This window comes from Bombina bombina, chromosome 1 (assembly GCF_027579735.1).
Source record: "Bombina bombina isolate aBomBom1 chromosome 1, aBomBom1.pri, whole genome shotgun sequence".
Taxonomy (NCBI): Eukaryota; Metazoa; Chordata; class Amphibia; order Anura; family Bombinatoridae; genus Bombina; species Bombina bombina.
Genome location: NC_069499.1, coordinates 86,023,368 through 86,041,613, shown reverse-complemented (window position 1 = coordinate 86,041,613; position 18,246 = coordinate 86,023,368). Strand labels below are relative to the sequence as shown.

The 18,246-nt window shown below is 39.7% G+C and overlaps 1 protein-coding gene across 2 annotated transcripts in view; it reads right to left on the bottom strand.

Annotated features, from left to right (window-relative positions):
• Positions 1 to 18,246, bottom strand: part of ATG2B (autophagy related 2B) — a 516,631-nt gene that overhangs the window by 392,592 nt on the left and 105,793 nt on the right. For both annotated transcript variants that reach the window (XM_053697497.1, XM_053697498.1), the window contains exons 14-15: positions 12,436 to 12,624; positions 5,822 to 6,095 (exon numbers count right to left, since the gene is read on the bottom strand). In XM_053697497.1, coding sequence (XP_053553472.1) covers positions 5,822 to 6,095; positions 12,436 to 12,624 — 463 coding nt within the window. The remainder of the gene's footprint in view (positions 1 to 5,821; positions 6,096 to 12,435; positions 12,625 to 18,246) is intronic.

Genomic DNA, 18,246 nt, shown 5'->3' with positions numbered 1-18,246 from the left:
CGGACACAAAGAAGGTACAACTATCTCCTGGTTAATATTTTTGTTAGAAACAACTTTCGGAAGAAAACCAGGCTTAGTACGCAAAACCACCTTATCTGCATGGAACACCAGATAGGGTGGAGAACACTGCAGAGCAGATAACTCTGAAACTCTTCTAGCAGAAGAAATTGCAACCAAAAACAAAACTTTCCAAGATAGTAACTTAATATCTATGGAATGTAAAGGTTCAAACGGAACCCCTTGAAGAACTGAAAGAACTAGATTTAGACTCCAGGGAGGAGTCAAAGGTCTGTAAACAGGCTTGATCCTAACCAGAGCCTGAACAAATGCCTGAACATCTGGCACAGCTGCCAGTCTTTTGTGTAGTAAGACAGATAAAGCAGAGATCTGTCCCTTTAGAGAACTTGCAGATAATCCTTTCTCCAAACCTTCTTGTAGAAAGGAGAGAATCTTAGGAATTTTTATCTTATTCCATGGGAATCCTTTGGATTCACACCAACAGATATATCTTTTCCATATTTTATGGTAAATCTTTCTAGTTACAGGCTTTCTAGCCTGAATCAGAGTATCTATTACAGAATCTGAAAACCCACGCTTTGATAAAATCAAATGTTCAATCTCCAAGCCGTCAGTTGGAGGGAAACCAGATTTCGGATGTTCGAATGGACCCTGAACAAGAAGGTCCTGTCTCAAAGGTAGCTTCCATGGTGGAGCCAATGACATATTCACCAGGTCTGCATACCAAGTCCTGCGTGGCCACGCAGGAGCTATCAAGATCACCGAGGCCCTCTCCTGATTGATCCTGGCTACCAGCCTGGGAATGAGAGGAAACGGTGGAAATACATAAGCTAGGTTGAAGGTCCAAGGTGCTACTAGTGCATCTACTAGAGTCGCCTTGGGATCCCTGGATCTGGACCCGTAGCAAGGAACCTTGAAGTTCTGACGAGACGCCATCAGATCCATGTCTGGAATGCCCCATAATTGAGTTATTTGGGCAAAGATTTCCGGATGGAGTTCCCACTCCCCCGGATGGAATTTCTGACGACTCAGAAAATCCGCTTCCCAATTTTCCACTCCTGGGATGTGGATCGCAGACAAGTGGCAGGAGTGATCCTCCGCCCATTGAATTATCTTGGTCACTTCTTTCATCGCCAGGGAACTCCTTGTTCCCCCCTGATGATTGATATATGCAACGGTCGTCATGTTGTCTGATTGAAACCTTATGAATTTGGCCTTTGCTAGTTGAGGCCAAGCTCTGAGAGCATTGAATATCGCTCTCAGTTCCAGAATGTTTATCGGGAGAAGAGACTCTTCCCGAGACCATAGACCCTGAGCTTTCAGGGATTCCCAGACCGCGCCCCAGCCCACTAGACTGGCGTCGGTCGTGACAATGACCCACTCTGGTCTGCGGAAGCTCATTCCCTGTGACAGATTGTCCAGGGTCAGCCACCAACGAAGTGAATCTCTGGTCCTTTGATCTACTTGAATCATTGGAGACAAGTCTGTATAATCCCCATTCCACTGTCTGAGCATGCACAGTTGTAATGGTCTTAGATGAATTCGTGCAAAAGGAACTATGTCCATTGTTGCAACCATCAATCCTATTACTTCCATGCACTGCGCTATGGAAGGACGAGGAACAGAATGAAGTACTTGACAAGAGCTTAGAAGTTTTGATTTTCTGACCTCTGTCAGAAAAATCCTCATTTCTAAGGAATCTATTATTGTTCCCAAGAAGGGAACTCTTGTTGACGGAGACAGAGAACTTTTTTCTTTGTTCACCTTCCATCCGTGAGATCTGAGAAAGGCTAGGACGATGTCCGTATGAGCCTTTGCTTTTGACAGGGACGACGCTTGAATCAGGATGTCGTCCAAGTAAGGTACTACTGCAATGCCCCTTGGTCTTAGAACCGCTAGAAGGGACCCTAGTACCTTTGTGAAAATCCTTGGAGCAGTGGCTAATCTGAATGGAAGTGCCACAAACTGGTAATGCTTGTCCAGAAGAGCGAACCTTAGGAACTGATGATGTTCCTTGTGGATAGGAATATGTAGGTACGCATCCTTTAAATCCACGGTAGTCATAAATTGATTTTCCTGGATAGTAGGTAGGATCGTTCGAATAGTTTCCATTTTGAACGATGGTACCCTGAGAAATTTGTTTAGGATCTTCAGATCCAAAATTGGTCTGAATGTTCCCTCTTTTTTGGGAACTATGAACAGATTGGAATAAAATCCCATTCCTTGTTCTCTTATTGGAACTGGATGTATCACTCCCATCTTTAACAGGTCTTCTACACAATGTAAGAATGCCTGTCTCTTTATTTGGTTTGAAGATAATTGAGACCTGTGGAAACTTCCCCTTGGGGGTAGTTCCTTGAATTCCAGGAGATAACCTTGAGAAACTATTTCTAGCGCCCAAGGATCCTGAACATCTCTTGCCCAAGCCTGAGCAAAGAGAGAAAGTCTGCCCCCCACTAGATCCGGTCCCGGATCGGGGGCTATCCCTCCATGCTGTTTTGGTAGCAGTGGTAGGCTTCTTGGCCTGCTTACCCTTGTTCCAGCCTTGCATTGGTTTCCAGGCTGGTTTGGGTTGTGAAGTATTACCCTCTTGCTTAGAGGATGCAGAATTAGAGGCTGGTCCGTTTCTACGAAAGGGACGAAAATTAGGCTTATTTTTAGCCTTAAAAGACCTATCCTGTGGGAGGGCGTGGCCCTTTCCCCCAGTGATGTCTGAAATAATCTCTTTCAAATCAGGTCCAAATAATGTTTTACCTTTGAAAGGAATGTTAAGCAATTTTGTCTTGGAAGACACATCCGCTGACCAAGACTTTAGCCAAAGCGCTCTGCGCGCCACGATAGCAAACCCTGAATTTTTCGCTGCTAATCTAGCTAATTGCAAAGCGGCATCTAAAACAAAAGAGTTAGCCAATTTAAGTGCTTGAACTCTGTCCATAACCTCCTCATACGAAGATTCTTTACTGAGCGACTTTTCTAGTTCCTCGAACCAGAAACACGCTGCCGTAGTGACAGGAACAATGCATGAAATTGGTTGTAGAAGGTAACCTTGCTGTACAAAAATCCTTTTAAGCAAACCCTCTAATTTTTTATCCATAGGATCTTTGAAAGCACAACTATCTTCGATAGGAATAGTAGTGCGTTTATTTAGAGTAGAAACAGCCCCCTCGACCTTGGGGACTGTCTGCCATAAGTCCTTTCTGGGGTCGACTATAGGAAATAATTTCTTAAATATAGGGGGGGGGAACAAAAGGTATGCCGGGCTTTTCCCACTCTTTATTTACTATGTCCGCCACCCGCTTGGGTATAGGAAAAGCGTCGGGGGGCACCGGAACCTCTAGGAACTTGTCCATCTTACATAATTTCTCTGGAATGACCAAATTGTCACAATCATCCAGAGTAGATAACACCTCCTTAAGCAGTGCGCGGAGATGTTCTAATTTAAATTTAAATGTCACAACATCAGGTTCAGCTTGATGAGAAATTTTTCCTGAATCTGAGATTTCTCCATCAGACAAAACCTCCCTCATGGCCCCTTGAGATTGGTGTGAGGGTATGTCAGAACAGTTATCATCAGCGTCCTCTTGCTCTTCAGTGTTTAAAACAGAGCAATCGCGCTTTCTCTGATAAGTAGGCATTTTGGATAAAAGATTTGCTATGGAGTTATCCATTACAGCCGTTAATTGTTGCATGGTAATAAGTATTGGCGCACAAGATGTACTAGGGGCCTCCTGTGTGGGCAAAACTGGTGTAGACACAGTAGGGGATGATTTAGTATCATGTTTACTCCCCTCATTTGAGGAATCATCTTGGGCAATATCATTATCTGTGGCATTACTGTCCTTACTTTGTTTGGACACTATGGCACAATTATCACATAAATTTAAATGGGGAGACACATTGGCTTTCATACATATAGAACATAGCTTATCTGATGGTACAGACATGTTAAACAGGCTTAAACTTGTCAACAAAGCACAAAACACGTTTTAAAATAAAACCGTTACTGTCACTTTAAATTTCAAACTGAAAACACTTTATTACTGAATATGTGAAAAAGTATGAAGGAATTGTTCAAAAATCACCAAAATTTCACCACAGTGTCTTAAAGCATTAATTATTGCACACCAAATTTCAGAGCTTTAACCCTTAAAATAACGGAACCGGAGCCGTTTTCAAATTTAGCCCCTATACAGTCCCAGCTATATGCTTTGCTGAGACCCAACCAAGCCCAGAGGGGAATACGATACCAAATGACGCCTTCTAGAAGCTTTTTTAGTGATTCTTAGATCCTCACACATGCATCTGCATGCCTTGCTCTCCAAAAACAACTGCGCAGTAATGGCGCGAAAATGAGGCTCAGTCTATAACTAGAAAGGCCCCCAGACTAAAAAAGGTGTCCAACACAGTGCCTGCCGTTTTTTAAAAGTTCCCCAAGATTATAATGCCAATTATTAGCTAGAATCTGTATAATATGCCCCAATAAAGCAATCGTTTTAGCCCATAAAAATGTCTACCAGTTTTTAAGCCCTTTTTTAAGCCCTTTATTCTTTTATATTTGACTAAGAAAATGGCTTACCGGTCCCCATGAGGGGAAATGACAGCCTTCCAGCATTACATGGTCTTGTTAGAAATATGGCTAGTCATACCTTAAGCAGAAAAGTCTGCTAACTGTTTCCCCCAACTGAAGTTACTTCATCTCAACAGTCCTGTGTGGAAACAGCAATCGATTTTAGTTACTGTCTGCTAAAATCATCTTCCTCTTACAAACAGAAATCTTCATCCTTTTCTGTTTCAGAGTAAATAGTACATACCAGCACTATTTTAAAATAACAAACACTTGATAGAAGAATAAAAACTACATTTAAACACCAAAAAACTCTTAACCATCTCCGTGGAGATGTTGCCTGTGCAACGGCAAAGAGAATGACTGGGGTGGGCGGAGCCTAGGAGGGATAATGTGACCAGCTTTGCTGGGACTCTTTGCCATTTCCTGTTGGGGAGGAGAATATCCCACAAGTAAGGATGACGCCGTGGACCGGACACACCAATGTTGGAGAAATTGCCTGCTCTATCAGAATCATGAAAAAAAAATTTGGGTTCAGTGTCCCTTTAAGGCCTCTACAATATTGATCTGCTGCCCCATGTGTTAGGAAGTTTGGCACTGCTGCATTGTGTCAACATTAACCCAACATTTTACATTTCATGAATCAGAGCATAGAATTTTTAGCAACTTTGTAATTTACTCCAATTATCAAATTGTATTTGTTCTTTTGGTATCTTTTGTTGAAAAGCAAGGACGTCAGCTCAGGAGTGTGCATGTCTGGAGCCCTCTATGACTGCAGCTTTTCAAGAATGCTATCCACTTGCAAGAGCAGTAGATGGCAGCACTATTTCCTTCCATGTAGTGCTGCAGACACCTAACTAGATATCTCTTCAATAAAGAATACTACAAAGCTAATTTGATAATAGAAGTAAATTGAAAACCTTTTAAAAATGGTTTGCTCTGTCTGAATCACACACAAAAAAAAGTCGGGTTTCATAGCAATTTAATGTTTGTAAAATATGACAAAGTAATAAGTGATTTCACATACCGGTTAGATCTTTGTTTGTAAAATATGACAAAGTAATAAGTGATTTCACATACCGGTTAGATCTTTGTTTGTAAAATATGACAAAGTAATAAGTGATTTCACATACCGGTTAGATCTTTGTTTGTAAAATATGACAAAGTAATAAGTGATTTCACATACCGGTTAGATCTTTGTTTGTAAAATATGACAAAGTAATAAGTGATTTCACATACCGGTTAGATCTTTGATGGTAAGTTCTAGCTTCATTTGCTCTGGGGAAGAACCGTAGGAGACTTCAGTTTTAAACTCTAAATCAGACAACTTTAAGTGTAGAATTTCTTTTTGAAGGGATTTCTTGAACCACGGGCCGCGCTCCTGGTCTGATCGAAGATCGGGAATTGGAAACCGAACAGCAAGATTTAAAGTTGGTGCAGAAACCAGCACAGAAACCCGAGTATTTGTAGGGGATCGAGAGTCATCCAAGAAAAATTCTGTAAACTCTTTAGGCTTGAAAGAAAAAAAAAAAGTAAAAATGTGATCTAATTAATTTATGCACAAACACCTAGATTACGAGTTTTGAGCGCTATAGGGAAAGTAGAGAACGCAACAAAAGTTGCGTTATTTAACCCCTATAGCACTGCCATTACAAGTTTAAAAAAACCTGGCTTGTACGGGCGAGAGAGATTTTAAGATCCATACCGCACCAAAAACAAGCAGTGTTTTGACATGCTCATGCACGCTTTCCCCATAGACATCAATGGGGAGAGCCGGCAAAAAAAAAAAAAAGTCTTAACACCTGCGATCGTGGAAACCAAAGCTCCGTAAAGCAGCCCCATTGATGTCTATGGGGAAAAAGAAAATACAGTTTAAACCCAACACCCTAACATAAACTCCACGTCTAAACACCTCTAATCTGCTGCCCCTGACATTGCCGACGCCGGCCTACAGTTATTAAACCCCTTATCTGCCACTCTCGATATTGCTGCCACCTAAATAAATGTATTAACCCCTAATCTGCCGCTCCCGATATCACTGCCACTATACTAAAGTTATTAACCCCTATTCCGCCGCACCCCAACAACGCCACAACTATATTAAATTTATTAACCCCTATTCCACCACTCCCCAACATTGCTGCAACTATAGTTATACAAATAGTTATTAACCCCTAAACCTCTTGCCTCCCACATCACTACAACTAAATAAACCTATTAACCCCTAAACCGCCAGCCCCCCACATCGCAACAACCTAAATTAAACTATATTAAACCTAACCCTAACGTAACCCTAACACCCCCTAACTTTAATATAATGAAATTAGATCTAAATTAAATTTACAATTATTAACTAAATAATTCCTATTTAACACTAAACACCTGTGAAATAAAACCTAAGGTAGCTACAATATAACTAATAGTTATATGTAGCTAGCTTAGGTTTTATCTTTATTTCACAGGTAAGTTTGTATTTATTTTAACTAGGTAGACTAGTTAGTAAATAGTTATTAACTATTTACTAACTACCTAGCTAAAATAAATACAAACTTACCTGTGAAATAAAACCTAGCCTGCCTTACACTAAAACCTACCATTACAAAAAAAAAAAAAAAAAAACTACCATTACAACAACAAAAAAATGAAATTATCCAAAAAAATAAAGATTATTCCTATTCCAATACCCTTTTACAAAAAAAACCCACCCCAAAATAAAAAAGCCTAGAGTCTGCAACAGGAAACATTTTCTTAAAAACAAGGGAAGGGGAAAAAGGAACCCCTGGTTTATCCCATTCCTGAGCTATAATTTCAGATATTTTCCTAGGAACAGGAAAAACCTCTTCAAAAGGAGTATCATAAACTATATAGTTTAGAAGACGTCTTAGGGTTGGCAGCCACCAAAGGTTCAGTCTTCCAAAGTAGCTAGAACCTCCTTCAGTAGTAACCGAAGATGTTCAAGCTTAAATAAAAAAATTAAAGGAATAGTCTAGTCAAAATTACACTTTCATGATTCAGATAGAGCATGCAATTTAAAGCAACTTTCGAATTTACTCCAATTATCAATTTTCCTTTGTTCTCTTGGAATTTTTATTTGAATGTAAGCTTAGAGGCCGGACCATTTTTGGTTCAGCCCATGGGTAGAGCTTGCTGATTGGTGAGTACATTTAGACACCAATCAAAAGTGCTATCCAGGTGTTGAACCAAAAATGGGTATGCTTACATTCTTGCTTTTCCAAATAAAGATACCAAGCGAACGAAGAAAAATTGATAATAGGAGTAAAATAGAAAGTTGCTTAAAATTGCATGATCTATCTGAATCATGAAAGTGTAATTTTGACTAGACTATCCCTTTAACCTCTTCAGATTCTGAAGATTTCGTAGCCAAAGTGTCAGAGTCTGAAATTTCACCTTCAGAAGCTACTGAAGTATTCTCCTCATCAGAGGATTGAGAAAGGTTGACCAGCGCAGATTTAGAGGGGTCAGAAGCCTTACTAGCAGAATTTTTTTTAGATTTTCTCTTACGCTGACCTAAAGCAGACTGATCTTCCTTGCACATCTCTCCTCATCTGCTGCACCTCTCTGCCAGTCCCTTCACTGGCTTCCTCTAAACTCCAGAATAAAGCACAGAATCCTGACTCTAACTTTTAAAGCTCTCAATAAAACAGCTCCACCATATATCGCAAACCTATCCTCCAGATACTTGCCATCCCGTTCCCTTCGCTCTGCTCATGACCTCCTTCTCTCCTCCTCTTTTGTTACCTCCTCACATTCTCGTCTACAAGACTTCTCCAGATTGACCCCTATCTTGTGAAACTCTCTACCTCACTCCACAAGACTCTCCCCTAGTTTTCTACTGTATAATATACACTAACATGTCCTAGTTCCTCTCCTCCTTTAGTTATCCCCTTGAACCGCCTTAGCATGCAAGCCTACGAGCCTAGCAGCTTTGTAGAGCGGATTCACAACAGTTAAACTGTTGGTAGGGCCCCCTATACCTTTGTCTCCCTTAACTGTTACCTTGCATATAAAACCCATGTTTTTAGTGCCGTGGAATCTGTTGGCACTCTACAAATAACTGATAATAAAAATAATAATAATAGAATGCTATAGACATTTGCACGCTCTTAAGCTCCTATCAGCCTACCTAGGTTTAGTCTTCAACAAAGTATACCAAGAGGACAAGGCAAATTTGATAATAGAAGTATATTGGAAAGTTGTTTAAAATGACTTGCTCTATCTAAATCACGAAAGATTAATTTTGACTTTACTGTCCCTTTAAGTAAAAGCAGTCTAAATTTAAAGTGAACTAACAGGAAGTGCATGATTATGTACTGCGGATTGTTATTGCTAACTGGCAAGTATAATATTAGTTTTGTTTTTTTAAATAAAGACTGATATACATTTTCTCTATAGCAGAAATATTACGTGTTCTAATTAGTTAGAGCATGTCATTTTAGCACTAGTAACCCTGCAACTCTATGTATTTTAAAGGGACACTCAGGTTTTATAAAATTTTCATGATTCAGATACAGCATGTAATTTTAAACAACTTTCCAATTTACTTCCATTAAAAAAAATGTGCACAGTCTTTTATAGTTACACTTTTTTTGAGTCACCAGCTCCTACTGAGCATGTGCAAGAACTCAGACTATACGTATATGCATTTGTGATTGGCTGATTGCTATCACATGGTACAGGGGAGTGGAAATATACATAACTTGTGTTATGTATGTGTTAGAAAAGAATCTACTACTCATTCGAAATTCAGAGTAAATGCTATTGTATTGTCTTGTTATCTTGCATTTGTTGTTTATGCAAATCTACTGGGTTTACTGGTCCTTTAAGGGACATGAGTGTCAAAAATGAAAAACTTTCATTGTTCAGACAGAACTTGTCATTTTATCAAAATGTACTGTTCTTTTGGTATCCTTTGTTGAAAAGCATGCATAGGTAGGCTCAAGAGTAGCAACGCATTACTGGTGAACTAACAATTTTAGTGGTTACACAGGTGTCTCATGTCATTGACTCACCATATGTGAGCAGCTAGCTTCCAGTAGTGCCTTGCTGCATTGGACATTACTTTTCAATAAATGATACTAAGAGAATGAAGCAAATTTAATAAAATAAACTAAAAAGTCTCCCATGCTCTATCTGAATCATGAAAGTTTAATTTTGACTTTCTTCTCCCTTTTAATTCCACAAAGGAGTTACACACATAGTTAAAGTACTGTTTTGGAGTTGCAGTGGATTAGTAGCATGATCCAGCTGTGTGACTGCTGATCATTGGCTCAATGACAGTTTCCGTTCAGGACCTGCAGTTCTCTGTGGTTCCTAAGCAGTACTTTGAGGGGTTAAATACAGGGTCGCTAGTGCTAAAATGACATGGTCTAATGAACGAGAGCATACAATTTTTTCACTATAAAATTTCCCTTTAACACAAGTGCTCATTTGGGGTTAAGTGAATAGCCATTAGGACCTTTTGCAGTTCGGTATCGGGGAAGTATGCTCTACTCTTCTGCATTAAAGAAAATGAATTGCAGAACATTAAAAAGTAACAATAATGGGTATTCCTGACTACTGTATAGTATCTTTTGAAACTAACTAATAAAAATCTATGGTATCACTCAATATTAACAGATTGTCTAATATTAATATTTTCCTTAAATGATACTTAGACCTCATTTCAGTAATATTTTCAAAACACGCATACTCTCTCTTTCTTGCTTTTGTGCAAAAAAACATAATTTATGCTTACCTGATAAATTTATTTCTCTTGTGGTGTATCCAGTCCACGGATCATCCATTACTTGTGGGATATTCTCCTTCCCAACAGGAAGCTGCAAGAGGATCACCCACAGCAGAGCTGTCTATATAGCTCCTCCCCTAACTGCCACCTCCAGTCATTCGACCGAAGACAAGCAAGAGAAAGGAGAAACCATAGGGTGCAGTGGTGACTATAGTTGAAAAATAAAATATACCTGCCTTAAAATGACAGGGCGGGCCGTGGACTGGATACACCACAAGAGAAAGAAATTTATCAGGTAAGCATAAATTATGTTTTCCCTTGTAAGGTGTATCCAGTCCACAGATCATCCATTACTTGTGGGATACCAATACCAAAGCTAAAGTACACGGATGAAGGGAGGGACAAGGCAGGTACTTAAACGGAAGGTACCACTGCCTGTAAAACCTTTCTCCCAAAAATAGCCTCCGAAGAAGCAAAAGTATCAAATTTATAAAACTTTGAAAAAGTATGAAGCGAAGACCAAGTCGCCTCCTTGCAAATCTGTTCAACAGAAGCCTCATTTTTAAAAGCCCATGTGGAAGCCACATCTCTCTAACTGCTTCCATGCTTGTCGAGAGCTGCAAGAGAATGACTGGAGGTGGCAGTTAGGGGAGGAGCTATATAGACAGCTCTGCTGTGGGTGATCCTCTTGCAGCTTCCTGTTGGGAAGGAGAATATCCCACAAGTAATGGATGATCCGTGGACTGGATACACCTTACAAGAGAAATAGGGTTTTGGCCCACACTCCATAAAAGCTTAAAAAAAAAAATCTGCAAATTACCTGAACCAGCTTTTTGATTTGCATGTTACATATGGGAGAGCAGAATCAACACAATTTTCACACAAAATCAACAGGTATTTTATAACCATTTAACATATCCACTTATGCAAAAATAATAGTTTTCAATGTGATCAATAGAAAGTAAGTTCTTTATAGATAGTAATAAAAACATTACACTGTAGTATAAGGAAATGTACTTCTAACGCTGCAATGCTTCTCTGCTGCCAGTTTTGTATGTGACTTAGATAACATTATAGCTAATATGGGGTGCAATCACAGAAGGCCCTACAGCTGCTGTGGCAGAGGCGGCCTGTATTAAATTATGAAATTAAAGCCTTGATTCAGTAAAAATCCCATTCTAAATTTACTAAGATTTAGCAATACACTTTAACAGACCAGCAATGTGATGTATATATAAAGGAACAGACTGGCTGTTTAGGGATGATGTCTCACCAGAGGATTAGAGTGTATGTTACGCATGACTGGCGCAGCCATTATTTACTACTGAAGAGCCACAATGCATTGCACCTGGGAACAATCTTAACGCTCTTTTTAGTACCTTTGCATCTGCTAAACACATGGCAACAAACAAGCATTTGTGTAGGAATGCAGTTATTTAATTAATTTATATAAGGATTTTATTATTACACTGAGATATTCCTTTAAAGGTACAATGTACTCAGACAAGTAGCTACGTTTCTTGTATTCAAAAGATGCTGCATGAGCACCATTTCAAACGGGCTAGGATCTCTCTTGCCCCCCACTCCCACTGGGAGGTTGATTTATTCTGCTGTTCCTTGATTACATTGCTTTTCTATAACCAACACTGCAGTATTTAACGGTTGGAATAAATGCTGGTTTTAACATGCAAAAGTAGCCTTTTTAACCCCTTCCTGCCCAGACTTATTTGTCTACATCGGAACAAAGTTCCAATGTAAACAAATAAGTAAAAAATTTAAATCACAAGTGATTTCAATGATGGGATCGGGTCACAGTGGAGTGCCTATGATGCTAGGCCCACCTTCCCGCTCACAATCCCATTCAGGAAGCGCCTTTGGCTTCAGTACAGCCAAACGGCTATGATGTTCTATGCCGTCCTAAGGGCTTTAAAGCCCAGTGCGGTTAGAACGGTATAGAACGTCATAAGGGTGGGAAGGGGTTAAATTACAAAATAAAGGTATATTTGTAAACAACATAATACATTCCAGCAGCTAAAATGGATCACATTAAAGAAGAGACAAAAAATGTAAGAAGATCGAATATGCACTATGGACTTCACATACTTACCAGACTAATATGTTTGTTGTAGGAGGCGTACAGGTGTGATGCCATCATTTCAACTGTACTTAGTTTCTGAGCCTGAAGCAGAGAATTTAATCTGTCCACAATACTGACATCCAACTCACAAAAAGCAGGGGCTAATGTAATTTGCAGCTCTGATCTTTGAGGGGCAGAACTTAACCTCCCTGTATGACCCTACAAAAAAAAATTATATAGTTAACTTTTATTTATAAAAAATTACACCACCATACAACTAATACATGAATATATACTGTATATTAGACATAAAAATATTCTAAAGAACTCTCAAGCGATTATTGAAGAAAATGCCAGTAACAATAATGTGTAAAAAAAAGAATAAAATTAAAACAACATGATAGCCACCTAGGTATGTGACCTCTCTTTTGAAAGAGGGGCATCAAAGAGAGGGTCACTTGCACCATTGTAGTGCTTATTTTGGGCTTCAATGGTCCCTTTTAGAGCCTTTTATGTTAGGGGTACTGTGTGTGTGTGTGTGTGTGTGTGTGTGTATTGCATACTCCCTTAAGGTTATGGGGTTCGATAGGACTGTCCCGATATATTCATTAAGGTAACTTAGTAACAATTAGGTAGCTGATTGCCATAAAAAAGTTAGGGGTATGAGATGGGGCTTTAATATTTCCAATCTGGGGTCTCATACCCTAGTTTTTATGGGGTGCACTGGGCCTTTAAAAAAGCCCCCTACCCCTTAATTTAGATCATGAACGGGTGATTAATTAGGTATTTAATGGTGGTCAGCTGAATCCTATGGGGACAAGAACATTCTCCTCTTGCCCCTCTAGACACAAGCATTGGGGAATAAATGGGTTCTGTTAGAGCCACCCTTCCCCCACAGGGTAAAGAGCAGTTTAACAGCTGCTGCATTTTATTGATGTTTTACAGTAATTTTCTTTTTTTTTTTTTATTAAAACACAACTTTTTGTTTAGAATACAAATCTTTAATTACAAAAATTATTTTGGAAGTACAATTTAGTTTTTTGGAATTACAGTTCTAGAATGTGTCAAAACACTTTAAAAAATAAATCTAGTTCCAATGTTGCTAAAAGACTTGTGATGTCACAGCATTCAGTTCAGAAGTTTGCCTGGGAACTATTAAAATCAATATTCCGCATTATTATAAAAAATAATATACATTATTATTATAAAACAAGGCAGAATAAGCACTTTGGGCAAGTTACAGCATGTTGTATGCTAAAACATAAAAAAAAAACATACTACAGTGAGTTTTTGCTGCTACCATGAAAACTTTAATTTAAAACATCAAAATCAATATTCCTCTGTATAGTGTTGTATGATGCAAATGAGAATAATCACCTCTGGCATGTTAAAGGGGCACGAAACCAAACTTTTTTCTTAAATGATTCAGATAGAAAATGTGATTTTAACCAGCTTTCCAATTTACTTTTATTATCCAATTTGTTTTGTTCTCTTGGTATTCTTTGCTGAAAAGGATATCTAGATAGGCTCAGGAGCTGCTGATAGGTGGCTGCACTTATATGCCTCATGTTATTGGCTTACCCAATGCGTTAACTAGCTCCCAGTAATGCATTGCTGCTTCTTCAATAAAGGATACCAAGAGAAAGTCTCTATCAGAATTATAAAAAAAAAAAAACTATGCTTACCAGATAATTTAATTTCCTTCTGTATAAGGAAGAGTCCACGGCATCATTTCTTACCTGTTGGGAAATACTGAACCTGGCCACCAGGAAGAGGCAAAGACACCCCAGCCAAAGGCTTAAAGGGAACAAGGAACAGTAGGAGAAAAATCAGGGTATAAATGGTGCCAGAAGAAAAATAATTTAGAGGGCCGCCCATCAGAGAACACGGACGGGGCCGTGGACTCTCCTTATACAGAAGGAAATTAAATTATCTGCTAAGCATAATTTAAGTTTTCCTTCTTAATATAAGGCGAGTCCACGGCATCATTCCTTACTGTTGAGAAAACTATACCCAAGCTCTAGAGGACAGGAGAGACAAAAAAATGAGACGGACTCTAATCTGAGGGAACCACAGCCTGCAAAACCTTTCTCCCGAAAGCTGCTTCAGCCGAAGCAAAAACAGCAAACTTGTAAAATTTAGAAAAAGTATGTAAGGAGGAGCAGGTAGCCTTACAAATCTGATCCATAGAGGTCTCGTTCTTAAAGGCCCAAGAGAAAGCCACTGCTCTAGTAGAATGAGCCGTAATCCTCTGAGGAGGTTTATGTCCCGCTGTCTCATAAGCAAAGCGGATAACACTCCTTAACCAAAAAGATAAGGAAGTCGAAGAGAAACGACAAACAAGGAAGAACTTTGTCTAAAATCCTTAGCAGCCTGAAGATAGAACTTAGAAAAGAACCACATCCAAATTATGAAGCAAACATACCTTCGAAAAAAAAGAATTGGAACACAAGGAAGGAACCACAATCTCTTGATTGATGTTGCGGTCTGACACTACCTTAGGAAGAAAACCTAACTTAGTACGTAGGAGAGCCTTATCACAATGGAACACCAGATAAGGAGGCTCACATTGCAAGGCAGCAATCTCAGATACTCTGCGCGCAGAAGCAATAGCCAGTAGAGAAAGAACCTTCCAGGACAACAATTTAATGTCAACTTCATGCATAGGCTCAAACGGAGCCCGTTGCAAAACCTTAAGAACAAGATTTAGACTCCAAGGAGGAGCCGTATATCTAAACACAGGTCTGATCCTAGTCAGAGCCTTAACAAAGGACTGTACATCTGGAAGCTCCGAGAGCCTCTTGTGCAGTAAAACAGACAGGGCCGAAATCTGTCCCCTCAGGGAACTGGCAGAAAGGCCCTTCTCCAGTCCATCCTGGAGAAACGATAGGATCCTGGCAACCTTAACTTTATGCCAGGAAAATCCATGCTCTTCACACCAGAATAACTAGGCTCTCCACACCTTATGATAGATGCGACAAGTAACCGGCTTACGAGCTTGAATGAAAGTATCAATAACTCTCTCAGAAAAACCTCTCTTGGCTAGGACTAAGCGTTCAATCTCCACGCAGTCAGCCTCAGAGAATCGAGATTTTGATGGACAAAATTACCTTGTTCCAGCAGATCCCTGCAACAAGGTAACTCCACGGAGGAGATGATGACATCCCCACCAGATCCGCGAACCACGTCCTTCGCGGCCATGATGGAGCAATCAGTATCACTGATGCCTGCTCCTGCTTGATGCGGGCCACTACACGAGGAAGGAGTGTTAACGATGGGAAAAGGTAAATTAGACTGAACCTCCAAGGCACTGCTAACGCATCCATTAGCTCCGTCTGAGGATCCCTGGACCTCGACCCATATCTGGGTAGCTTTGAATTGAGATGGGATGCCATGAGATCTATCTCCGGCGTCCCACAACTGTTGCATACCTCCGCAAACACTTCTGGATGGAGAGACTATACCCACCAAATGAAAGGATTGTCTGCTGAGAAAATCCGCTACCCAGTTGTCCACACACGGAATGTGGATCGCTGACAGCGAACAGCTGTGGGCCTCCGCCCACTCCAGAATCCAAGATACTTCCCTCATTGCTAGGGAGCTCCTTGTTCCACCCTGATGGTCGATGTAAGCCACTCAGGTTATATTGTCTAAATGGAATCTAATAAACTGGGACAAACCCAAAAGGGGTCAAGCCTTCAGAACATTGAAGATTGCCCGAAGTTCCAGAAGGTTGATCGGGAGGGAGCATTCCTCCTGAGTCCACATGCCCTGTGCCTTCTTGGCACCCCAAACAGCACCCCATCCTGATAGGCTTGCGTCCATAGTCACAATCTCTCAGGATGGTCTTAAGAAGGATGTCCCTCGGGACAGATGATCTGGACAGAGCCGCCAAGAGAGCAATTCTCTCGACCGGTTATCCAGAGTAATCTGTTGAGACAGATCCGAATGATCTCCGTTCCACTGCCTCAGCATGGACAGTTGCAACGAGACAGAACCTCGCAAAGGGAATTATGTTCATGCTGGACACCATGAGACCAATCACCTCCATACACTGAGCCACAGAGGACCTTAAGGAGGTCCGGAGTTGCAAGACACTCAGAAGCTAGCTTGCTACGTCTCTGGTCTGTTAGAAATATTCTCATGTCTATGGAGTCTATTATAGAACCCAGGTATTCCACCCTGGTGCTTGGTATAAGAACTCTTTTCTAGGTTTATCTTCCATCCATGAGATCGAAGAAGAGAGAGAAAAGATTCAGAATGGACATCTGCCAGACAAAAAGATGGTACTTGTACAAGAATATTGTCCAAGTCGGGAGCTACTGCTATACCCCTGGTTGGTATGTGATACAATCACTAGAGGGCGCTATTAATGAAGTGCAAGATAGGATGTACCCAAACTTGATATACTTATTACAAAATGTAATGATAAATGAATACCAAGTGTTCAAATATATAACCCAAGATTAATATATGGATTAATTACTCCTGTTGAGCAATAACCAATGCTATATTAATTAGACCTATCTGAATATATGTGTTGATACAAATAAAATATCCCTAAGGATATTATATCATAGTAAAGCTGCACCTCTCGACATAAAAATCATGAGCGCAATGTGAATCAACAAGAGAAACATATGTGTATAAACACAAACAGAGGGCGCTAGTGTGTCTAATAACAACTGTGAAAATAAAAATAAATAAATAATTATAACCAATATTAATATCTAAGTGCTATTACAAGATTAAAAAAATAATAATAATAATAATGGATAGTGGCCCCTCATTGATAAATTTTCAAAGTGAGACAGTTCATATAGTCACAAATAATCAATCGATAGGGTCAACAGGAGTCCAAAACAAATTTTAACAGGTGAGTTCGGTTTCCCAATGGCCGCAATGATAATCCTCTCTTCCGATATGAATCGAATGATCTGTATAGATTAAAAATAGAAAGGAACGACCATTGTGTGTATCAACAGCTCAAAAACCCCACACATGCAGTACACTCTAGTCCAGAGTACTCACACTTTGGCTGAGCACACCAGTGTGCTTGTGGACACGATCTGGTTATCTGAGCCAACCAGCTTGCTCTCTCCCAGGCAGCGTTCTCCTCGAAGCACCAAACACCAGCACACTTCTTAGAACTTCACAGCAGTATGGTAATGAGCACTTAGCTTTGTAAGGAATGGCGGACAATGATTTAAAAATACAAAATTGCTTTAATCATTGATAAGACACAAATTCCTTCATACACAAGCAGGTGGATAGTGTACATAGGTTAAAAATTGCTACGCGTTTCTCAGCTCTATCGGCTGTTTCTTCAGGCATAATACAATACACATTTAAAACCGGCTTTATAATGCCGCTCATTACCATACCTCACATCGCTTAAAGGTGTGTGTTTAATCAGACCAATGAGATCCTGTCTCAAATGTGTCCACACCCAGCTATCGCTCTGCCTATTCATTAACCCTAGTGTGGCAGAGCCCAATAAATATCAAACAGAGATCACTCTACAGTAATTAAAATACACATATATATCCTAATGTCTATTAAAATATCTGTTGGGATCAATATTATCTAAGGATTTCAATACCCATAAATTTGATTTATCACAGTGATTAATTCTATTTCTATTCCAATGTACTCTATAATTCATAAGAATGACAACGAATGGCTAATGCAGTCTATCGAGTCTATTAATAACTCCGCAGTGATCCCTTCTCTATTGCGGTCTTTTTTTTAAAAAATGACCTACAAATCAACCGATGTATAGTTAAAATCTATTACAGTCTTTTGGTCTACATATAAATCCTACGAATCCATATGACCTCA